This window comes from Emys orbicularis, chromosome 15, assembly GCF_028017835.1.
Source record: "Emys orbicularis isolate rEmyOrb1 chromosome 15, rEmyOrb1.hap1, whole genome shotgun sequence".
In the NCBI taxonomy this organism is placed as follows: domain Eukaryota; kingdom Metazoa; phylum Chordata; order Testudines; family Emydidae; genus Emys; species Emys orbicularis.
The window spans coordinates 17122935-17144721 of record NC_088697.1 but is presented as its reverse complement, the minus strand read 5'-3'; the positions used below and the strand labels follow the sequence as shown (position 1 = coordinate 17144721).

General features: G+C 60.5%; 1 protein-coding gene across 1 annotated transcript in view; it reads right to left on the bottom strand.

Annotated features, from left to right (window-relative positions):
- Positions 1 to 227: 227 nt before the first annotated feature.
- ROBO4 (roundabout guidance receptor 4) overlaps positions 228 to 21787 on the bottom strand; it is a 100511-nt gene continuing 78951 nt past the window's right edge. The window contains exons 16-20 of the mRNA XM_065417285.1: positions 13460 to 13601; positions 11959 to 12171; positions 8770 to 9158; positions 4542 to 4775; positions 228 to 403 (exon numbers count right to left, since the gene is read on the bottom strand). Coding sequence (XP_065273357.1) covers positions 228 to 403; positions 4542 to 4775; positions 8770 to 9158; positions 11959 to 12171; positions 13460 to 13601 — 1154 coding nt within the window. The remainder of the gene's footprint in view (positions 404 to 4541; positions 4776 to 8769; positions 9159 to 11958; positions 12172 to 13459; positions 13602 to 21787) is intronic.

The following is a 21787-nucleotide window of genomic DNA, read 5'->3' as shown; positions in this document are numbered from 1 at the left end:
GAATCCCTCCCGCATGGGATCGCAGCCCACGTTGGGGGAAGCGTCAAAAGCCTTTCTTCAGGGATTCTGTTGCTAATGACCAGGGGCCAGACGTGTCTAGCAGGCACTGGGGGTGGGCACGGTAGTAGCCAAGCGCTCGCCCCCAGGCCCACGGTGCCCCGAGAGTCTCTCTGGGCTTTGGGCATTACAGACGTTGCGCCCGCCTGGCACAGAACGTGCTCGGCTTTCTACGCCTGGACTCCTGTCGCCCCCGCGTCCAGCGGCTGCAGCACGACCCTGGTCTTCTCGCCCCTCCTGGGAATGGCAGAGCTGTTTGGCATGGGACTGTGGGCAGCAGGGCAGGGGGCCGGGCACTCTCCCATCGTCCCCGCAGTGGGGCTGCTGGACTCCGCCATGCAGGCACCTGGAAAGGAATCACCTTTTACTAACAGCGAGCAGCAGCGGCCGAGCAGGCTGAGAGCGTGACTCTGCCGTCCACGGGTCAGCCAGGCCTGGCATGGGGACCCCAGCCCTGGGCAGAGCAATCCCTTCCGAGGGGCCATGGGGAATTTTCCTTGTTCACAAGGAGATCGTTTGTACCGTGTTCCCCCTGCAGGCCGCGAGCCCGAGTGAAGGCCCAGTGGGGCTCAGAGGAAAAAACCCGCTGGCCCATTTGGGAGTCAGGTGCTGATGACAAGGGACGCTCTGAGCCTCTGCCCAACGAGCTTGTTTCCTCGCGGGACGGGCACGACGGCAGGACTTGCCACGCAGAGCCATGGCGTCTCCAACTGGCACAGGGCAGGGGCATGCCCAGAGGCAAACCTGCAGGCTGAGGGGCTGGAAGGGCCGGGTCTGGCCTACTCCCTGCACAGAGCACTCAGCGACACGACAAGGACAGTGGGCCAGGAGACCTAGTGTCTCTTCCGGCTCGGGCAGAGCCTCACTGCACCACAGGTCACGTCCCCGCCTCCTGCACCCCGCACCGGGCAGCGGGAGAACAAGCCCGCCCCGCTCAGGGATGATGGCCAGGAGCCGAGAGAGGCCTGCACGGGAGCAGAAGACCACAGCGCAGGACACATCAGACTGTCGAGGGTCCAGGTCAAAATGTATCTGGCCCAGCGCCTGGCCTTGGATCAAACCTTCTCCTCTGCCCCGTCCAGCCCGCCATGGATTCAGGCATCGCTCCCACGTCACACTCATGTAACCTGGCTCCCTTTCTCCCAGTGCCCCTTACTAGCCTGACCCCCAGCTCCCATAGCACTGCCCAAAGCGGCCTTGCCTCACCCTCACCCCAAGCGGTGCCCATGTCAGCCAGTCACCTGCCAGGGTGTCCTGGGACTCAGAGCCAGGTCAGCGCCTGCTGGGAGCTAATCACTGCACGCAGTACAGTGCAGTGCCCCAGGGACGGACGGGCTGAGCCTGCTGTGGGGAGCGGCAGCCTGGCTGGGGGCAGTGCATGGGGGCTGGGCTGTGGAGCTCCAGGGCTGGGACGAGGCCACCAGAGGCTTTGCAAATCCAGGTTATTTTGTGTGGAGCTGAGCTGCATCCAGAGCCCCAGGGTGCGTTTGTGCTTGAACCGGGCCCTAGAGAGCCATGTGCCCAGCTGGTAGAGTTCTTGTGCCCGCCCACCCCAGCCCAGGCTGCACAGGCTGGGCAGGTTATTCCAAAGTTCACTAAAATTTGCACCTGCCTCCAGATCAGCTGGACAGGCCAGTGTCCCAGCCCGGGGAGGCCTGGCCTGGCTGGCTCACTGGTTTGATCCAGCGTGGCCACTCCTGAGGCCAGGCCGGCATGAGAAGGGACAAGGTGCCAGTAATCACTAAGAGGAAGAGACTGGCTTCTTCCCTGCAGCTGCCCTCACTGTCATCCCGCAGCGAGGCGAGGCGAGGCTCCAGCGTGGCTGCGGCGGGGGAAGCAGGCTGCCCTGCAGCCGGCGCCCGTCTCTAGCCGAGCGTCTCACCTGCTCACTGAGGCATGCAGGTGTGCGAGGCTGTACAGGTCTGCGTCGGCCAGCTGGTGCATTGGCAATCAATGGGGAGTGAGGGCTGCACATGCTGGCCCAGCTCCCTCAACCCCTCCCTGCTCGCAGATGCCCAGTGGGACCCATGCAGTGATGCCGCACTCCAGTAGCACACACCGCAGCTACAGGGAGGCCAGCAGCATGCTCGTTGGGCGGCAGGAGTGCTGGCTCGAAGTGCTGGCCAAGGCACATGTTCATTTAATCTGTTCCGTGATAGCCTTGGGAGTAGGGGGGGCAGTGCCATGCTGTGGGGAGGCTGGAGCTCACCCCAGGATCTGGGCAGGCTGCTCCATGATGGCCAGCACTGTTGGTAATCTACAGAGAGCACCGCCTGGAAGAAAGGGGGGGGGGGTGATGCTGGCAGGCCAGGTGCCAGCTCATGCCAAGGTCCCCATGTCTCTATTGGACACTGACAGACCCAGGGCTGGAATCGCTGTAGTTCACGTGGGGGTTAATACTGATCAAATAGGTATGAGGATGATAAGGACGTGTTTGGTGGTTGGCCTCTAGTGAATGCCTGGGAGATGCCGCCTGCATTGATCTGTATTCCATACCATTGGAGTGGGTGGAGGGTGAGCCTCTATGAATCGCCACTAATGAGTGTGAGGAGCTGCTCTTCTGCAGAAGTTGTTACACCCGCTCCTGAAGGAGGAGACCCAGCGATACCAGACAGGCTCTGGTGGGATCCTGCGACTGGAAACTCCTACATCCGGATTGAGAAACTAAACGCTCTCCTGTTCTGCTCTCCTCCCCGTGAAGATGCGTCACCGAGTGGACTCCTCCGTCAGCTGAGTTTGCAGCTGAGAGCATTATGGCCAGAGGGGGATAAAACCCCCAGACAAAAGGAACTAGGTATCTGTGCTGCTTGGACTTGGGGGTGGGGGCGAGGAAGAAGTTTCCTAGGCATAAGCAAGGGATCCCCAGTGCTCAGCCTGGGTTAGCCCTAAAGGACAATAGAGCTTGCTGATTATAGACACCTCTGTTACCCTTTGAAAGCTAAGGCTAGGTCTACACTACAGCGGGGGTCCGACCTAAGATACGCAACTTCAGCTACGTGAATACCGTAGCTGAAGTTGCGTATTTTAGGTCGGCTTACCTAGCGGTGAGGACGCGGGAAAGTCGACCGCTGCCGCGCTGCCGCCGACTCCGCTGCCGCCTCCTGCCGAGGTGGATTTCCGGAGTCGACGGCAGAGCGATCAGGGATCGATTTTACCGCGTCTTCACTAGACGCGGTAAGCCGATCCCCGATAAACCGATTGCTACCCGCCGGATCGGCGGGTAGTGAAGACAAAGCCTAAGACTGTACCTCATTGGTGTGTGTCTCTATTCGCTTGCTTTAACCTTGTAAATAACTCTAGTTTTCTTCTCCTAGGTAATAAATCTTCATATAGTTTATTAGAGGATTGGCCACAAGCGTTGTCCTTGGTGAGAGCTAACATGCAATTGACCTGGGGCAAGTGACTGGTCCTTCGGGACTAGGGGTACCTGACTATTGCTGTGATTCTTGAACTTAAGAAGGGTCACCTGTCAGGGAGATACGCTGCCGTGGGTGGCAAGCCGGAGCGGAGTACCCTGGGGCTGGTGGGGCTCCATGTTCAGGCTGTCAGAGTAGCGGGGCAGTTTGCACTTGGGGCAGTTGGTTGGTTCGAAGTTCAGGGGTTTGTGCCCAGGTTTTTATCAGTCTGCCCTGAGGTTGGCACTCACACTTGGGAGCGCTACGGGGCAGAGGGTGTTCGGTAGCAGGAAGGGGCTGGGACACTTATCCAAGGAGTCGCCAGAGGGGGCTGTTTGGGGACTTTTTCCTGCTCCCGGTCATGGGCTGGGTGGGGAACTCTCCTCCCTTTCCTAGCCGCTGGGTAGGAGCGGGCTCCAGGACTCTCCCTTTGATTGTTCTGCCTCCCCTCCTGGGGAGTCTCCCAGTGGTTTTTTCTCGGTGCTCCCTAGGAGCCTTGGCGGTTCCCAGCCCCTGCTCTAGGGGTGAGTGGAGGGTGCTCCTGTGTCTGGCCTAGCTGGCACCTCACCTAGGCACCATGTGCCCGCTCGTGTGTGTCACAGGGACTCCACAGAGGACAGGATTCTGTTCCAGCCCCAGCGTGGGAGAAAGGCCTGGAGCCGGGGCTCTGGGACCCTGCCAGGAGGGAGGGGCCCAGAGCTCAGGCTGCAGCCCACGCCTGAACATCTACACCGCAATGAAACAGCCCCGCAGCCCGAGTCAGCTGGCAGGGGCCAGCCGCAGGGTCTAAGTGTAGACGTGCCCTGAAGGGCCTGGGGACGCTAACGGCTCTGGCTGATCTCCTGGCCTAGTGCTGCCCAGGAGGGGGCGAGTCCAGGGCTACCCAGAGAGTGCGGTGCCTGAGCAGGCTTCGGGCACCCTAGGCCGCCCTAGGGACCATGGTGCATGTGGCTGGCCCCCAGGAGAGGCCTGGCGGGTGAGGCGTGCGTGCCCGTGGCTGGGGAGGATGCAGTGCTGCGATGCCAGAGCAGGCCGGCCCGCCAGCGTCCCAGTCACCGTGTGCCAGGCAGCACGAGCACTAACACTTGCCGTTTGGCCCAGCGAGGGGCCGGGTCCCGTTCAGTGCTGCCTTCCCCTCTGGCTTCTCAGCGGCAGGTGTCCCCTCGGGCCTCTGGGAGTACTTGGCCTCCATGTCCTCCAGCCAGCCGGTGCTCCACTCCCAGGTGGGAAGGGGAAGGGGCTCCGCTCCAGCCCACGCCGCACCCTCCCAGCGCTCGGGACGGGGAAGGAGCCCATCCAGCGGGGAAGCGGGCGGCGAGAAGTCTGTGGGAAAGAGCAACCCCAGAGTTACGCTGCGAGGCTCAGGGAGGGGGTGGGCGAGAGTCGGTGACCCCAGGGACCCCCGGGCTGGTCTGCACCCCGCCCCACCGTCACTAGGGGTTACACTGGCATGGCAGGAGCAGCAGAAGGGCAGCGTGGCTGACGCAGCGCAGGGCAAAGGGCCAGGCCATTCCCAGTGTTCAGCAGGTGGCGCAGAGCTCGGAGCCCACTCCAGGGGCTGCCAGGGCACGTGCGTCTCAGACCAGGGACGGGCGTGACCCTGAAGCCCGGCCACTGCATGGGGACAAGCCTGACCTCGATGCTCACGTGGCTCCCCCCAGCCCAGGACAGGTGGCCTCGCGCTGCTAGTTGAGAAGTGGTGCTAGGGGCTGACAACACTGCCACTTCACTGGCATCGCACAGGGCTGGTGTCCCATCCATGGCGCTGGCACCGCCAGCTGGCACCTCAGGCAGTCAGGCCCTTCTGCAGACACAGGCCTCTCCTCAGAGCCTGCTCCCTTTGCAGCGTCCTGCAGGGCCCCTGGTCTGCAGCAGCCTCCCGCCCCCTGGCTCCCGTCCAGCTTCACCCTGGGACCAGCTGTGGCCCTTCCCCTCACAGGCACAGTGTAGGTGCGTGCCAGGCACACTGCGGAGCGGCCGCTGGAGTTAGGCTGGGAGTGACGCACAGGGCTGGCACTGCAGCGGGTGCTGGCGGGAGGAGGAGCTGCGCCTTGGGCCAGTGAAGCTGTTTCAGCTGGACAAGGTACAAGCAGCCCGGAGAGGCGCTAACCCAGCTGTTTCCCACTGGGCCCTGCAGGAAAGGCAGCTCCTGGAGCACTGTTGCCTGTGGACGAGGTGTGAGTTGTGTAAACGCGGGTGCCATAGGGCATGGCTGAGCTCAGTGCATCAAATACCCTGCATAGCTCCAGGGCCTCGGTGAGGGGCACATGGGCCCCTGAGAGCCCCCACCTTCAGTGAGGGGCAGGTGTATCCCTGAGAGCCCTCCACCCTCGGTGAGGGGCTGTGATGTTATGAGTATATTATAATATCTCATTGAAAGGTGACAGGGCCAGAAAAAGTTAATTAACTCACAGACTGACCTGACCCATGGCCGAACTTTAGAGATTGGTTAGGAAGATGCGTAAATGAATAGAGCTTTGAAATGCAAGTCTGCATGGTTAGAGATAGAAGGGTAGAGGTTTGCTCAGGGCTTGTGATGTAAGCAAACAAGTGTTGTCTATTGCTACAGCTTTGATTCAAAGATCGAAAAAGGAATATTAACATTTAGGAAGACCCTTGAGTGAAATAGCATTATTGTCTATATGTCTCTTTGACGGTTGTGGTAACCTGTATCTGAACTGTTCAATGGATAAATTGCCCTGTGCTAATTGCCATGATGTTGAGGAGAAGGAAAGTTAAGCCTATTGTTTTCTCAGGCCAAAAGGCTGCTGGAAATGTATAAAAACCCTGGGACACGATCCTTCTTCATCTCAGATCTGCTTTGGGTTTCAAGAGGGGGAAACCTTAAGCCATAAGGATTGAGATCCCCAGTCACCAACTGGAGTCACCCTGAACATGGACATTTGACTATAACCTATGGACTATATCTAAAAGGACTTTTGGCAACTACAAGCTCATCTCTGCTAAGTATCTGAACCTCAAGAATTGAATTCAAGTCTGTATGTATATTGATCTTTTAACCAACACTCTCTCTCTCTCTTTTCTTTTTTAATAAATTGTAGTTTAGTTAACAAGAATTGGCTATAAGTGTGTATTTTGGGTAAGATCTAAGTTATAATTGGACCTGGGTGTGTGGCTGATCCTTGGGGATTGGAAGAACCTTTTCTTTATATGATGAGATAAGATTTTCAGTAATCATCATCATATGTTTCACATGTGTGGCTGGATGGAGGCCTGAGGCTGGGTACTTTAAGGGAACTGCATTATTTGGACTTCTGAGTAACCAGTGAGGTACTATAGAAGCTGTTTTGTGCTGGCTTGGCTTGGTAAATCTAAGTATTGGAATATCCACCAGCTTCTGGGGTTTGTTTGCCCCGTTTTGTTTGCAGTTCACTCTAATTGAGTGACCTCAGCTGGCTCCCACGGGCAGCATCGTCACAGGGGCAGGTGGATATCCGAGAGCTCCTTGCCGAGGGGCTGGACGTAGCTGGGAGCAGTTCTGGGCCCAGTAACTAAGAGAATCATGTGGCTCCCCAAAGAGCTAAGGGGGGGGACACAGGCCCATCTGGCTCTCTAGCCAGCTTGTCAGCGATTCTGGGCAGGATACACCAAGACCGCGCGTCTCGTTTCCTTTTGCTATCTCGTCTGCTCCCACTGCTGTCGTTTCCGGTTAACGGTAGCTAGGGGACCTGGAGTGACAGCGGATTTACTGAAGCCCAGACCCTGAGCAGCAGGCGCAATGCAGTACACGCAGACACCTGAGGCTGCAGTGAGTGGGGCACGCTCTGGCCTGACCCCCCCGGCCGGGGCCCCTCTGCGGGGATGGCGGGCAGCGCATGGGCACAGTTGGGTTCTGCTAGTGTAACGCCAACAGACCCTGGTTGTCAGCGGGCAGGATCGAACTGGGGACCTCTGGAGCTTAGTGCATGAGCCTCTACTGCATGAGCTTAAAGCCAACTAGCTGTGAGCTAAGGCTGTAGCAGACTCATTAATCTCTCTCTCTAAGTGGTCTCGGTGCCACTAGATGGGACAGAACGCCACCCCCAGACGGTGTGTGGGTTACACTAGCAGTGGGTTACTACATGAGCAGCTCTTTGGCTGGCTGGGCAGAGCCGGGGGCATGTCCTGCCTGTGCCTCTGGGAGGTGAGTCAACGCCGCCTGGGGCATCGCAACCAGAATTCCCAACCCCTGAGAACCGACGTCCCCCTGGCGCCCGCCCAGGCTGGGCAGACAGAAACCTGCCTGTGCTGGTCACACAGAGGCAGGGCACAGGCTGTAACGTGCCCCTAATCTGCTAACCTGGGCGAACACCTCCCCGCCGGGCCCCGGACTCCAGGGACCATCAGCCCGCCCGCTGGAGAAGGAAGGCTGCACACCGCATACCGACCCCCAGGAGGCACGGGGCCCCCTGATTGCAAGGCCTCTGGATGCTCTCCCTGGGGGTGCACCTCCGCCCTGCACCTCCCCCTGCTGCCCATACTCTGTGCAGGTCCCTGCTTCTGCCGCTGCAACACAAACTGCTCTTTCCACATCTGGATGAGATGTCTCCCGCCTCAGGGAGAGAGATCTGGGGGGAGAGTGTGTCTGAGCAACCCCCCCACCCCAGCCCCCCAGGGCAGTGCCCCAAGCGTGGGGGCAAGCAGGGATCCCCACGGTGCAATGCAGCATAGGCCCAGACAAGTGCAATAGCCACGCGGGCGTCTGCCCTGCCCGTGGGAGAGCGAATCCTAGACCAGCCCAGCCCAACCTGCCCTGGCCAGCCTGGGGGTGCAAAATCAGGCCCCAGTGTCCTCTCTAAATGCAGCCTCTCCTCATACAGGAGCGGCTGCGCCGAGCGTGCCCCGAGGCTGGGCGCCGGCACACACTGCTGGATCTGTGTGCACAGGCCCGCCCTGACTAGCGCTGTCAGCTCCAGGGTACGGATTTCATGCCAGACCTTGCTCTACTCTGCCGGCCAGCACAGAGCCTGGAGCTGGGGGGACGCCCTGGCCAGCTTGGCCCTGAAGCTATGAGCCCGGCCAAGTCACCCTCCCCACACTGTCACTTTCCCAGGGGTTAGGTGCAGTGGTTCTTCAGAGCCCCCATTAATTAACATCTGCAGCCCCCTCTCCAGGGCAGGCCAAAGAGGTTTGGCAACTGAGCTCTTAGTTAATTGGCATTCTCGGTCCTAAGAGAAACAGAAAACTAACCTGCCCCCATCTGTCCCGGCCCCCCTCCAACTGCCCCCAAGGCCTGGCAGAAAGCAGGGCCTAGTGCAAGCGCTTTGAGCGCCTATCCCCCGGGCTCTCGGCACAGGCACGGGAGGGATCCATGTACCTGGGTAGGCCTGCTCGGCCTCGCTCGGGCTCAGCCCAAAGCAGAAGCTGTCCACGGCCACGGCCAGGGCCTGCGCGAAGTTGGCGTCCACGAGGAAGGAGCCGTCGGAGGAGCTGACCAGGCTGCAGCGTGTGCTGGTGAAGTTCTCCTCGGAGACCGAGCCCCAGCCGTTGAGCAGGGAGCCACCCAGCGAGCCCTCCGCCTCGCTGCGGCTGGACGAGGGCGTCCGGCAGTACCGGTGCAAGAAGGGCATGGACTGACAGCCGCCCCCCTCCGCGTCGGGGTCGTCGTCCTCTTCGGGGGCAGGCCCCGCCCCCAGCTCGGAGCGCAGCGGGCCGCAGATGTACCCGTAGGTGTGCGGGGGGGAGAAGGCGCTCTCCTGCCGGTGCCTTTGGAGAGAGAACGTGGAGCTGGCATTAACGTGGGCAGTAGCCTTAGACGGGAACTCACGGCCTCAGTGCAGAGAAGACTGGGCCTGGGCTCCCTTGGGGGACTCTGATCCCTGCCGCGGCAAAGCCTCGCTCCTGGGGGGGTCACGGCCAGCCCTTCACTTCCCAGTGACACGCAGTCCAGGGTCCCACCCACACTCCCCGGGGCCCATTCAGGGGCCAGGGGCCAGCCCGAGCTTATTGACACGTTCTCAGCCGTCAAACCTGCAGGGTGTGACCCCCAGCTCGTGGAGCGTAGCCGTGACTGAAATGGGGGACACCTGCCTGATGCACTAGAGCTGCTGGGGTGTGAAGCCTGCTGTGGCTCGATGCAATGGGGCTGGGTGCAGGGGGTCTGACGGGGCAGGGTTCGCGTCTTGGCTGACGTCCCCTTAGAGCCGTATGGCTGCAGGTACCAGCTGGTAGGTTTGGTTTTTCAATCCGGCCGGGCTCTGCGCTATGAATTGTCTGGGGCAGGGCTCTGGCCTGCGCTGTGCAGGGACCAGGCGAGATGATTACAGCGGTTCCCTTCTGGCCCTGGCACCTATGAAATAAACCCATTAAAAACACCCTGTTGCTCCTTACAGCGCTGCGGCTGCCCTGACCCCTCACAGCTGGAGCACACAGGCAAGTGAGGGTGAAGATATGTGTGTGTGCAGGCAGGTGTGTGCGGGCAGGTGTGTGAATGTGCAGGCGGGCATGTATGGGTCAGTGTGCAGGCAGATGCGTGTGTTTGTGGGGGTGAGTGTGCAGACAGGTGAGTACACGTGTGCAGGTGTGTGTGGGTGAGTGTGCAGGCGGGTGTGGTGAGTGTGCAGGTGGTTGTGGAGGTAAGTATGCAGGTGTGTGTGTATGCAGGCATGTGCTTGTGCGGGGGGGTGAGTGTGCAGGCAGGTATGGGTGGGTGGATGTGTGCAAGCAGGTGTGTGCATACAGGCAGGCGTGGGTGTGCAGGTAGGTGTGCATGGGGGTGTGAATGTAAAGGTGTGTGTGTGTGTAGGCAGGTGTTTGTGAGTGTGCAGGTGTGTGTGTGTGTGTGTGCAGGTGGCGGTGTGTGCAGGTGTGTGTAAGCGCAGGCAGCTGTGTGTTCGTTTTTCAGATGTGTGTGAGAGAGTGTGCAGGTGTGTGTGGGTGCAGGCAGCTGTGTGTGAATGTGCAGGCAGGTGTGTGTGCAGGTGAGGTGTGTGCAGATGGCTGCGTGTGAGTGTGCTGGTGTGTGTGCAGGTGGCAGTGTGTGTGTGCAAAGGTGTGTCTGTGTGCAGGTGTGTGTAAGTGGCTGTGTGTAAGTGTGCAGGTGCTTTTGTGTGTGCAAGTGTGTGTGTGTGTGTGTGTGTGAGTGTGAAGGTGTGGGTGTGTGCCTGCAGGCGGCTGTGTGTGTGTGCGTGCAGGTGGTTGTGTTTGTGTGTGTGTGTGCAGGCAGCTGTGTGTGAGTGTGCAGGTATGTGTGTGTGAGTGTGAGTGTGTGCGCATGCATGCAGGTATGTGTAGGCAGCGGTGTGTGAGTATGCAGGTGGGTGTGTGTGTGTCCAGGTGTGTGGGTATGTTCAGGGGTGTGTGTGTGTGTGTAGGCAGATGTATGTGTGTGTGCAGGTATGTGTGAGTGTGCAGGGGTGTGTGTGAGTGTGCAGGGGTATGTGTGAGAGTCTGCAGATGTGTGTATGTGCAAGTGTGTTTGTGTGTAGGTGGGTGTGGGTGCAGGCAGCTGTGTGTGAGTGTGAAGGCAGGTGTGTGTGGCTGCAGGTGGCTGTGTGGGTGCAAAGTTGTGTGTATGTGTGAGAGAGAGAGTGTGTGTGTAGGTGTGCGTGTGTAAGTGCAGGTGCCTTTGTTTGTACAGGTGTGTGTGTGAGTGTGAAGGTGCGTTTGTGTGCATGCAGGTGTGTGTGTGTGTGTGTGTGTGTGTGCAGGTATGTGTAGTCAGCTCTGTGTGAGTATGCAGGTGGGTGGGTGTGAGTGTCCAGGTGTGTGTGTGTGCAGGTGTGTGTGGGGGTGTGTGCAGGTAGCTGTACGTGTGTGTTCAGGTATGTGTGAGTGTGCAGAGGTGTGTGTGTGCAGGCAGGTGTGTGTGGCGGTGACTGTGTGTGTGCAGGTGTGTGTTTGGGTGTGTGTGCAGGTGGCTCGATGTGTGTAGGCAGGTATATACGAGTGTGCAGGCAGGCGGGTGTGAGTGTGCGGGTGAGTGTGTGCATGTGTGTGCAGGTGAGTGAGGGTGCGTGTGCATGGGTCTGTGTGAGTGTGCAGGTGTGTGTGAGTGTGCAGGTGTGAGTGTGCAGGGGTCTGTGTGAGTGTGCAGGTGTGTGTGTGTGAGTGTGCAGGTGGCTGTGTGCGGGAGTGTGCCGGTGGCTGTGTGTGCACAGAGGTGTGTGTGTGCAGGCAGGTGTGTGTGGCGGTGACTGTGTGTGTGCAGGTGTGTGTTTGGGTGTGTGTGCAGGTGGCTCGATGTGTGTAGGCAGGTGTATACGAGTGTGCAGGCAGGTGGGTGTGAGTGTGCGGGTGAGTGTGTGCATGTGTGTGCAGGTGAGTGAGGGTGCATGTGCAGGGGTCTGTGTGTGTGTGCAGGGGTCTGTGTGAGTGTGCAGGTGTGTGTGAGTGTGCAGGTGTGAGTGTGCAGGGGCCTGTGTGAGTGTGCAGGTGGGTGTGCAGCCTGCTTGGTGGAGCAGAGGGAGGGTGTGATACGAGGGTGGGTGCAGCAAGAGGTTGTGCCCGGCCACTGGGCCTTGCAGCAGGCTGGGGAGGGGATTCCAAGCTTGGCCGGCGCCTTTACCTCTGGCACTCGGCCTCCGCGCTGAGCTCCAGGTACGCGGCCACCTGGTCCGGTGTCAGCACGGCCTCCCCGTCGTCGCCGAGCGAGGGTGCGGGAGAGGCAGCGCGGTAGGGCAGCGAGGGTGAGGGCAGCACACTCCGAAGGGTGTTCTCTGTGCTTGGCTGCAACTCTCCAGCTGGGAAAGGCCTGGCTGCCTCCCCTCCGTCTCTGCTCCTGTAGGCACAGACACCATCAGTGTGGGGAGCCTGCCATGCTGGGCCCTGGCACATCCCCGTCATGACCTCGCCTGCCCCGTCTCCCCCAGTCCTGCTCAGCACCAGAGCCCCCCGGTCCTCCTTCAGACCCATGGGCTCCCATGGCGATGAAAGGCGCCTCGCTCTGCAGTGTGAAGCCCAGCACTTGTGGCAAACGTCCAGGGGCCGCTGTCAGCTGGGGGTTGGACAAACCCCTCCATCCTCCTAACACAGAGAACACAGTACCTGTTCTTCCGTCCCCAAGGCCGGCAAGCTCAGGGCGCCTGTGGGCCCACTAGCCTGGCCTGTCAGCACCTCCCGCCCCCATACAGAGGGCACTCTCACCCCATGCCTGGAGGGCCGGGGAGGAGGGACCAGGAAGTTCCTAACCACATTTGACACGTAGTTAAATGAATCCTCATGGGAAACGAGAACCAACCTATAGATAGTGAGGGCGGATTCCCACCCTGCTCTGGAACCAACCTATTGACAGCAAGGGGGGATTCCCGCCCTGCTCCGGAACCGACCTATAGACAGCGAGGGGGGATTCCTGCCCCGCTCCAGAACCGACCTATAGACAGCGAGGGGGGATTCCCGCCCCGCTCCGGAACCGACCTATAGATAGCGAGGGGGGATTCCTGCCTGGCTCCAGAACCGACCTATAGACAGCGAGTGGGGGATTCCCATCCCACTCTGGAACCGACCTTTATGTCATTTTAAGCACAAAGAAGGTAGAAGGCAGGGCCTGGCTTTACTCCCCCGTGGCCCCTACACACACTGCCTGTGCCAGCTTCAGGGCTGTGGGGGCAGCAGGTGACAAGTCCTAGGTGCTGCCGGAGGAATGGGCATGGGGGGTGCTGGACACAAGAGTGGTTGTGCGCTCCCCATCAGAGATTTGTGCTTGGTACTCGGTGGGCCGAGGTAACGCTCAAGCACCAGAAAGGAATCCCTGAGCCAACCACCGCCACCATTGGCTCCGAGCCCAGCACGGGCCCCATCCCCATGGGAAGCCAGATGTCAGGACCTGAGCCAGTATGAGAGGGACTGGCTGGGGCAACAGAGTCTGTCTAGCACAGTCTGGCACTCGCCTGCTGTCCAGACCCAGACAACCAGCTGTGAGAGGGGGCAGGAAACACCCCTTCGAACTTCCCACTGCAAGCGTCTCCTGGAGCCCCCGCCCGGCATGATGCCCCCACCCCGCCCGACAGCTCACCCGGCAGGCAAGGCGGGGTAAACAGGCACTTAGCATAAAATCAGAAGGCCCTTACTCTGGCAGCATGCCCTGGCCCTGGGGGCCGTGCGGAGTGGGAGGAGCTGGAGGGGGGGGCAATGTGCCAGTTCCGTGCAGTGAGCCTCTGGACTGCAGCAGCTTGGGGGAGCTGAAGGTTTTCAGCACTTTGGTATCCTCTCCTAGGAATAAAAACATGAGAAAATGATCAGCCAGCTGTCCAGCTCGCTGCCACCCCCCCACCTGCCAATCACCCACCTGGCCCCAGCCCCCTGCCACCTCTCCCAGCCCATCAACCAACTCCCCACCACCCCAACAGGCCCCAGATAACCAGACCCAACCCACCTACCCCAACAAGATACACTGGCTGGAAGCTGATGCTAGACAAATTCAAAAGAGCAAATTAACAGTGAAGGGTGATTAACCAATGGAACAATTTACCAGGAGTCATGGTGGATTCTCCATCACGGGCAATTTTTAAATCAAGGCTGGATGTTTTTCTGAAAGATCTGCTCTAGTTTTAGCAAGAGAATCCAGGGAAGTCCTATGGCCTGGGCTGTACACTCAGATTAATTGATCACAGTGGTCCCAACCAACTCTCCAGCTGCCCAAACCTCCCATCCAGCACCAACCAACGTCCCAGTGCCTCAACCCTTCCATTGGCTCCCAACTAACCAACTCCCCAGCCCCATACTGAATGACTGACCCCCAGCCCTTCACCAAGGCCTCTATCCCCTACTGACCAACTGATCCTCACCCAGCCTTTCACCACATCCCCGGGCCCGAGAAACCAACTGACCCATCAGCCACGCCCCATCAACTTCACCAACTCCCCATCCAATGTCCCAAGCCCTCACCCAACATGTCCACTTACCTGCAACCAACTCTCCAGTCTCCCAAGAGACTGACCTACCTACAGTCACCAAGCAACCAATTCCCACTCCACAAACCACTAACCTACCCACTGGCCCCAGCCCACTCAGGGCTGTCCCTAGCCATTTGGGTGCCCTATGCAGCCCCCCCCCCATGGGGGGCTGTGTGGGGCCCCAGCCCCCCCAGTGTCTGGGAGGCAGGAGCTGTGGGGGCCACTTTTAGGGGCCCCACAGGCCCAGAGTGGCCCAGGGGATTAGTGGGAGGCCAGGAGCAGCCCGCTCTGCTTCCCTCGCCCCGGTCCCAGCCGTGTTGCTCGGGGGAGGGGGTTTGGGGGAAGGGATCCCCCCCCCTGACTCACTGGCAGCGGCGGGAAGCAGAGCAGCCTGGCCCCAGCCTTTCCCCGCACTCACCGGCGGCGGGAAGCGGAGCGCTGCGGCTGGGAGCTGGCGGAGTAGAGCGGGCTGGGGCCAGGTTGCTCCGCTTCCCACCGCTGCCGGTGAGTGTGGGGTCGCTGGGGGAAGAGGTGGAATGGGGGTGGGCCGGGGGCGGAGCAGGGGGGAAGGGTAAGAGGCAGGGCGGAGGGAGTTGTCCCGGGCCCCACACACCCCTAGGGCTGAGGGGTAGGGCTGGTCGCTGGGGCTTTTGCTGCCACATATGCAGCACGCAGCAGCCTAGGGCACCATGAAATTAGGGGCAATTTGGTGCCCCAAATGTCATGGTGCCCTATGCAGCTGCATATGCTGCATATGCCTAAGGATGGCCCTGAGCCCACTAACCTACCCACCAGCTCCCCGCAACCAACTAACCTACCCACCAGTCCCCTAGCCCACTTCCTACCCACCAGCTCCCCGCAACCCACTAACCCTCCCACCAGTCCCGTAGCCCACTTCCTACCCACCAGCTCCCCGCAACCCACTAACCTACCCACCAGTCCCCTAGCCCACTTCCTACCCACCAGCTCCCCGCAACCCACTAACCTACCCACCAGTCCCCAAGCCCACTAACCTACCCACCAGCTCCCCGCAACCCACTAACCCACCCACCAGTCCCCTAGCCCACTTCCTACCCACCTGCTCCCCGCAACCCACTAACCCACCCACCAGTCCCCTAGCCCACTTCCTACCCACCTGCTCCCCGCAACCCACTAACCCTCCCACCAGTCCCCTAGCCCACTTCCTACCCACCAGCTCCCCGCAACCCACTAACCCACCCACCAGTCCCCTAGCCCGCTTCCTACCCACCTGCTCCCCGCAACCCACTAACCCACCCACCAGTCCCCTAGCCCGCTTCCTACCCACCTGCTCCCCACAACCCACTAACCCACCCACCAGTCCCCTAGCCCACTTCCTACCCACCAGCTCCCCGCAACCCACTAACCCACCCACCAGTCCCCTAGCCCGCTTCCTACCCACCTGCTCCCCGCAACCCACTAACCCACCCACCAGTCCCCTAGCCCACTTCCTACCCACCTGCTCCCCACAACCCACTAACCCTCCCACCAGTCCCCTAGCCCACTTCCTACCCACCAGCTCCCCGCAACCCACTAACCCACCCACCAGTCCCCTAGCCCACTTCCTACCCACCTGCTCCCCGCAACCCACTAACCCACCCACCAGTCCCCTAGCCCACTTCCTACCCACCTGCTCCACTAACCTACCCACCAGCTCCCCGCAACCAACTAACCTACCCACCAGTCCCCTAGCCCACTTCCTACCCACCAGCTCCCCGCAACCCACTAACCCACCCACCAGTCCCCTAGCCCACTTCCTACCCACCTGCTCCCCGCAACCCACTAACCTACCCACCAGTCCCCTAGCCCACTTCCTACCCACCAGCTCCCTGCAACCCACTAACCCACCCACCAGTCCCCTAGCCCACTTCCTACCCACCTGCTCCACTAACCTACCCACCAGCTCCCCGCAACCAACTAACCTACCCACCAGTCCCCTAGCCCACTTCCTACCCACCAGCTCCCCGCAACCCACTAACCCACCCACCAGTCCCCTAGCCCACTTCCTACCCACCTGCTCCCCGCAACCCACTAACCTACCCACCAGTCCCCTAGCCCACTTCCTACCCACCAGCTCCCTGCAACCCACTAACCCACCCACCAGTCCCCTAGCCCACTTCCTACCCACCTGCTCCACTAACCTACCCACCAGCTCCCCGCAACCAACTAACCTACCCACCAGTCCCCTAGCCCACTTCCTACCCACCAGCTCCCCGCAACCCACTAACCCACCCACCAGTCCCCTAGCCCACTTCCTACCCACCTGCTCCCCGCAACCCACTAACCTACCCACCAGTCCCCTAGCCCACTTCCTACCCACCAGCTCCCTGCAACCCACTAACCCACCCACCAGTCCCCTAGCCACTTCCTACCCACCTGCTCCACTAACCTACCCAACAGTCCCCATGTAACCCCTTTATCCCCCAGTCAACCCACCCCCTGACCAGGTTCCAGCAGCTCAGCTCCCCAGTGCCTCAGGCTGAAATCCCAAGGAGCATCCGGGTAAGCAGCCCAGCCAACGGACCCTCAGCGACCGCACACAGCGGATACTGAGGCTGTTCGGAGGCCTGGTGGCAGGCAGGCTACATGTGCACAAACGCCTAATCTTTTCATTCAGTGCAATGGGAAGCCCAAGACTGGCCCTGGCAGATGGGAACTGTTGTCCTGTTGGTTGGGGGCCAGCTTGCCGTGGGTCTCTCTCATCTGCCCCCTCTACAGGCTTATGGCTGGCAAGCCGTGCTAGGCCTCCTCCAACCTAGTACAGGCCTTTCCCAGTGCCGATTTCCCCCTGGGACCTTCTCCTCTCACACAGCACAGGCTCTGCCCCACATGCCGGCAGCCTGCTCCCTGCACAGATACATGCAGAAGATGGACGCAATACAAGGGTGAATAACGTGGTCTGTGGCACCAGGGGAGCTAGAGACATGGACCCTGGCCCGAGGCTGCCATTCCCTCCTCTAGCAGCAGGGACCTAAGGGTACATTGCTGACGTCCCTGCCTTGTCCATCTGTGCCTTTAGACTGCACTCAGCCCCCTCCTGCCCGGACCCTGCCAGCCCCTCGCCGAGGCATGAGGATCATGGGCAGAGGCTGCCCCTCGCCCACAAGCCGCCTCCTGAGCTCCGAGGCCGGCTCTCCTCACCCGGCCAGCAGACACTATCTCTTCCACCACCCCGGGGATGCCCTGTCTCATTTCCAATGCAGCTGAAAAGAATTGTCTTTGATGGCCATTCAGGGAGGCTTTGTGTGACACACACACACCCGCCACGGACGGACCATAACTAGGGTGACCAGATGTCCTGATTTTATAGGGACAGTCCTGATATTTGGGGCTTTTTCTTATATAGGCTCCTATTACCTCCCACTCCCGTCCCGATTTTTCACACTTGCTATCTGGTCAGCCTAGAATCATAGAATATCAGGGTTGGAAGGGACCTCAGGAGGTCATCTAATCCAACCCCCTGCTCAAAGCAGGACCAATCCCCAACTAAATCAGCCTAACCATAACTACTGAGGCTGAGGGAACTGGGATTGTTTAGTCTCCAGAAGAGAAGAGTGAGGGGGGATTTGATAGCTGCTTTCAACTACCTGAAGGGGGGTTCCAAAGAGGATAGAGCTAGACTGTTCTCAGTGGTGGCAGATGACAGAACAAGACGCAATGGTCTCAAGTTGCAGTGGGGGAGGTCTAGGTTGGATATTAGGAAACACTATTTCACTAGGAGGGTGGTGAAGCACTGGAATGCGTTACCTAGGGAGGTGGTGGAATCTCCTTCCTTAGAGGTTTTTAAGGTCAGGCCTGACAAAGCCCTGGCTGGGATGATTTAGTTGGGAATTGGTCCTGCTTTGAGCAGGGGGTTGGACTAGATGACCTCCTGAGGTCCCTTCCAACCCTGATATTCTATGATACTGTCCTTTTTGCTCCCTGTGTTATTCCACACAGATGCTGAAAGGCTGTCACTTGGGGAGCAGTGTTTGGCCAGCCCCCGTAGCCGTTCCTATTTGCTCCTAAGCCAGTTGCTAGGTGTTATCTGTCTCCTGTCACTGCCCCCCCCCCCGGTCCGATCCGATCCCAACGGGGGGAACCACATGGGCCCAGAAGAGAGAACAAAGGCACATTAACCACTCGGCACATGGCAGCTCCACCAGCTGTGGGGAAGGAGCGACAAGCAATGAGATTCCTCACAAGGCATGAGCCCTTCTCTCAACCTCAGCTGCTCTTAGCAGATCAAAGCACCTAGGCGATGCTTCTTCACGGTCCCCTGCACCGCAGGCTGGCCGGCCCCTTTGGTCTGTAGGTGTTCCCTGCACTCCTCGGCTTTGCAGAGTGCTCCCCGTCCGCGTGGTTGAGCACCCCGCCCTTCGGGCCTGGGCTCACAGCTCCTGCTCACTGCCAGCTCACCCTTCAAAGCAGGGCTGGGGAATCGTAGTGCCGCCGCAGGTGCGCCCGACGTCTCAGAGCTACCTCCCACCCTTTACAGGCGCCCTACAAATGTGGGCTCCGGGCTCTTCTGTCGGATGACGGAAGGGCTGGGAGTCTCAGGGGCTCAAGGGCTTTTTCTGCTTGTTGGTTACGTTGGATGATCAGCTGGGCCTGGGCCCGGCGGCTCGCTGGGACATGCTGTGAGCGCAGCGACGAGGTGAAGCCGGGTTGATAGGCAGTGAAGGGATTCATATCAGACTCTGTGTTTGGTTTGGTGCTGGGAACCGGCATCCCTAGGCCTCTGACAGCCCCCAGCCTCACCTTGGCGCCATCCAGGAAAGACCAACAAACCAGGGAAGGCCAGCCCTGATGTCTCTACTGCAGAGAAACCCAGGCAGAAACCCTCCCCTCCCCAGGAAACATCCCTCTGCCTGTCCCTGAGCGCCACAGAGATGCACCAAGGACTCTGGGCCGTGGAGTCTCCTGCAGCCACCTTTACATCTGGTAAGTGCCAGAGACTGCTTGGCCTCCTTCCCGTATGAAAAGCCCATTTCCTTGGCATCCCAGCAGCACCTCGCCAGGCTCCAGTGAACATGGCAGCGTCCCTGGCTGGGAGATCCGATGGCACTGATACGCTGTGAGGCTGATCCCCTCGGACCAGGTGTGCCACGGGAGTCTGAGAGGGGGCAGGGGCACTGGGGCCAATGGTGGGTTAGCCAACTGGGGGGCGCCTGGAAAAAATCCACCATGCAGAGGGAGCCTGGAGCCCTGGCCGCCTGCTGGGCGGGATGGGGAAAGCCCCCACGTCCCGACCCCACTCACCGGCAGCAACCCCCCAGCGGCTCTGGTCCCTGTCCCTGGCAGAAACCGCGGGACAGGGGAAGCCCCCCCACAACATCCCCCAACCCTGTCCCCGGCAGAAGCCATGTGATGGGGGAAGCCCTTCACGCAGCAGTCACTGAGCCCATCCCCGTCAGAAGCCCCTGGGTGGGGGAAACCCCAACGCCCCCCACCCTGTCCCTGGCAGAAACCACGGGGCGGCAGGGAAAGCCCCCCACGCCCGACCCCGCTCTCCAGCAGAAGCGCCAGGCGGGGCGGGAGACGCCCCAGTGCCCCGACCCTGGTCCCCTGCAGAAGTGTGGAGGATGGTGGGGGAAGCCCCAGTCCCCGGACCACCCTAAGGCCCTGGGACTGGAGGAGCTCTCACTCCCTTCTGCAGCCCTGGGGCCATGGCATGGGGAGAGAGCTTCTCTGGTCTTGGGGCTGCAGGGGCGGTGGGCAGAAAGGAGCAAAAGGGGGTGGGGGGCTGCAATGGGGGAGCAGAATGGGGGGGACCCTGGGTGGGGCAGACCAGGGGGAAGAGGCAGAAAGGGGTGGAACGGGGGCAGGGCTGCAGGCGGAAGGGGTGGGGAGGGGCCCAATGTTCCCTTTAATTTTCCCATCCATGTGCGGAATGAATTTTGCTGTGTGCACCAATATGGAGGTGATGTGTGGCCGGGGTGGGACCGAGTGGTCCAGCGTGTGGGAGGGGGCTAAGGGCTGGGGCAGGGGGTTAGGGTGCAGGGGGGTGAGGGCTCCGGCTGGGGGTGCGGGCTCTGGTGTGGGGCAGGGGATGAGGGGTTTGGGGTGCGGGCTCTGAGGTGGGGCCGGGGAGATCTCCCTCTCTCCCTGTTGCAGCCCTGGAGCTGGGGGGGGAGAGGCGTGTCTCCTCCCTGTGCCACAACCCCGGGGCTGGGGGAGCCTCAATGCGTGGCTCTTGGTGGCCTCCTGTGTGGCCACGCAGCTTAGCAGGAACTTATGAGGGGCCCTCCACTTGTTCCGGCTCAGGGCCCCAGGAAACCTTAATCCGCCTCTGGCTGGGGCAATGCAGGGCCAGAATGAGCAGCAGAAGGGCTGGATCCTGGCCTGGCTGACCCAAGGCGATGGACACTCAGTTAGACAGGCAGGCAGTGGCGGTGTGGGAGGAGCCCACACAGTTTGAGGGCTGGGGCCCGATAGAACCTGCCGAAGAGACTCCAAACCACCCTGGGACCCCCTCCCGCCAGTCACATTGCCAGGGACCAGGCTGAAGAGAGCTGCCGAAGGGAAGCGTGCCGGCGTCAGACGGGCCCCACAGCTAGCAAGTGGGAGTGGGGCAAGATGCGCAGGCTGGCGCAAAGGCCGTGCGAGGGGAGGCAGAATGTGTGTCCAAAGACCCCCTACAATCCATATAGGAGACAAGGACCACCTGCGGCTGGAAGATACAACAGCACTGGTCCCTCTGCAGGTTTGCTGGAGCCCTGGCGTGGCCTACAGCATTCTTGTTCGTGCCCTGGGCAGGCTGCATCTTTTTGGGCTCTTTGGGGCAAGGGCTGTCTCTCGCTCTGTGGCTGGGCAGCCTCTAGCCACTCCGTAATGAGCTCTGGGTCAGGGATGAAAAGCCCAGGATGTTCTCCCAGAGCGACCGATTCAGCCACAGCCCCTTCCTTGCAGACGCTGCCTCTGGAATGACTGCAGAGGATTTAAGCACCCGGGGCTGGAGGGAAAGGTAGAGGGGACTGCAGAGCTGTGTGGCTCACAAGGATACCTGCTCTCAATGGCAGCCTTGCCTCACCAGGCAACTGCCAGACTCTGAGAAGGCCCTGCAGCTGAGATCAGCCTGTCTGCTGGCGTTCCACCCGGCGTCACGGCAAAGACCAGGCCCAGCCAGCTACACAGCCCCAGACCAGAGAGCAGCTAACCCTGCAAACCCCTGTACCGAGCGCCGCGCCCCAGTGCAACTGCTACCAGATCACAATGGTAGTGCGGTCATTTCACATTGGTGCAAGCATGGGCGCCGACGCCGGGGGTGCTCCGGGGCTCAAGCACCCACAGAAAATACATCGAGGGTGCTCAGCACCCACCAGCCAGAGCTGTTTGGCAGGGCCATCGATCAGCTGTTTTGCGGCTGGCAGGTGGCACTTGGGAGAAGGCGGACAGCAGCGAGCAATGGGTTGGCCGGGGGCGGAGCTGGGGCAGGAAGAGGCGGATCAAGGGCAGGGTGGCGGGAGGGGGCAGGAAGAGGCAGAGTGAGGGAGGGGGCTCAGG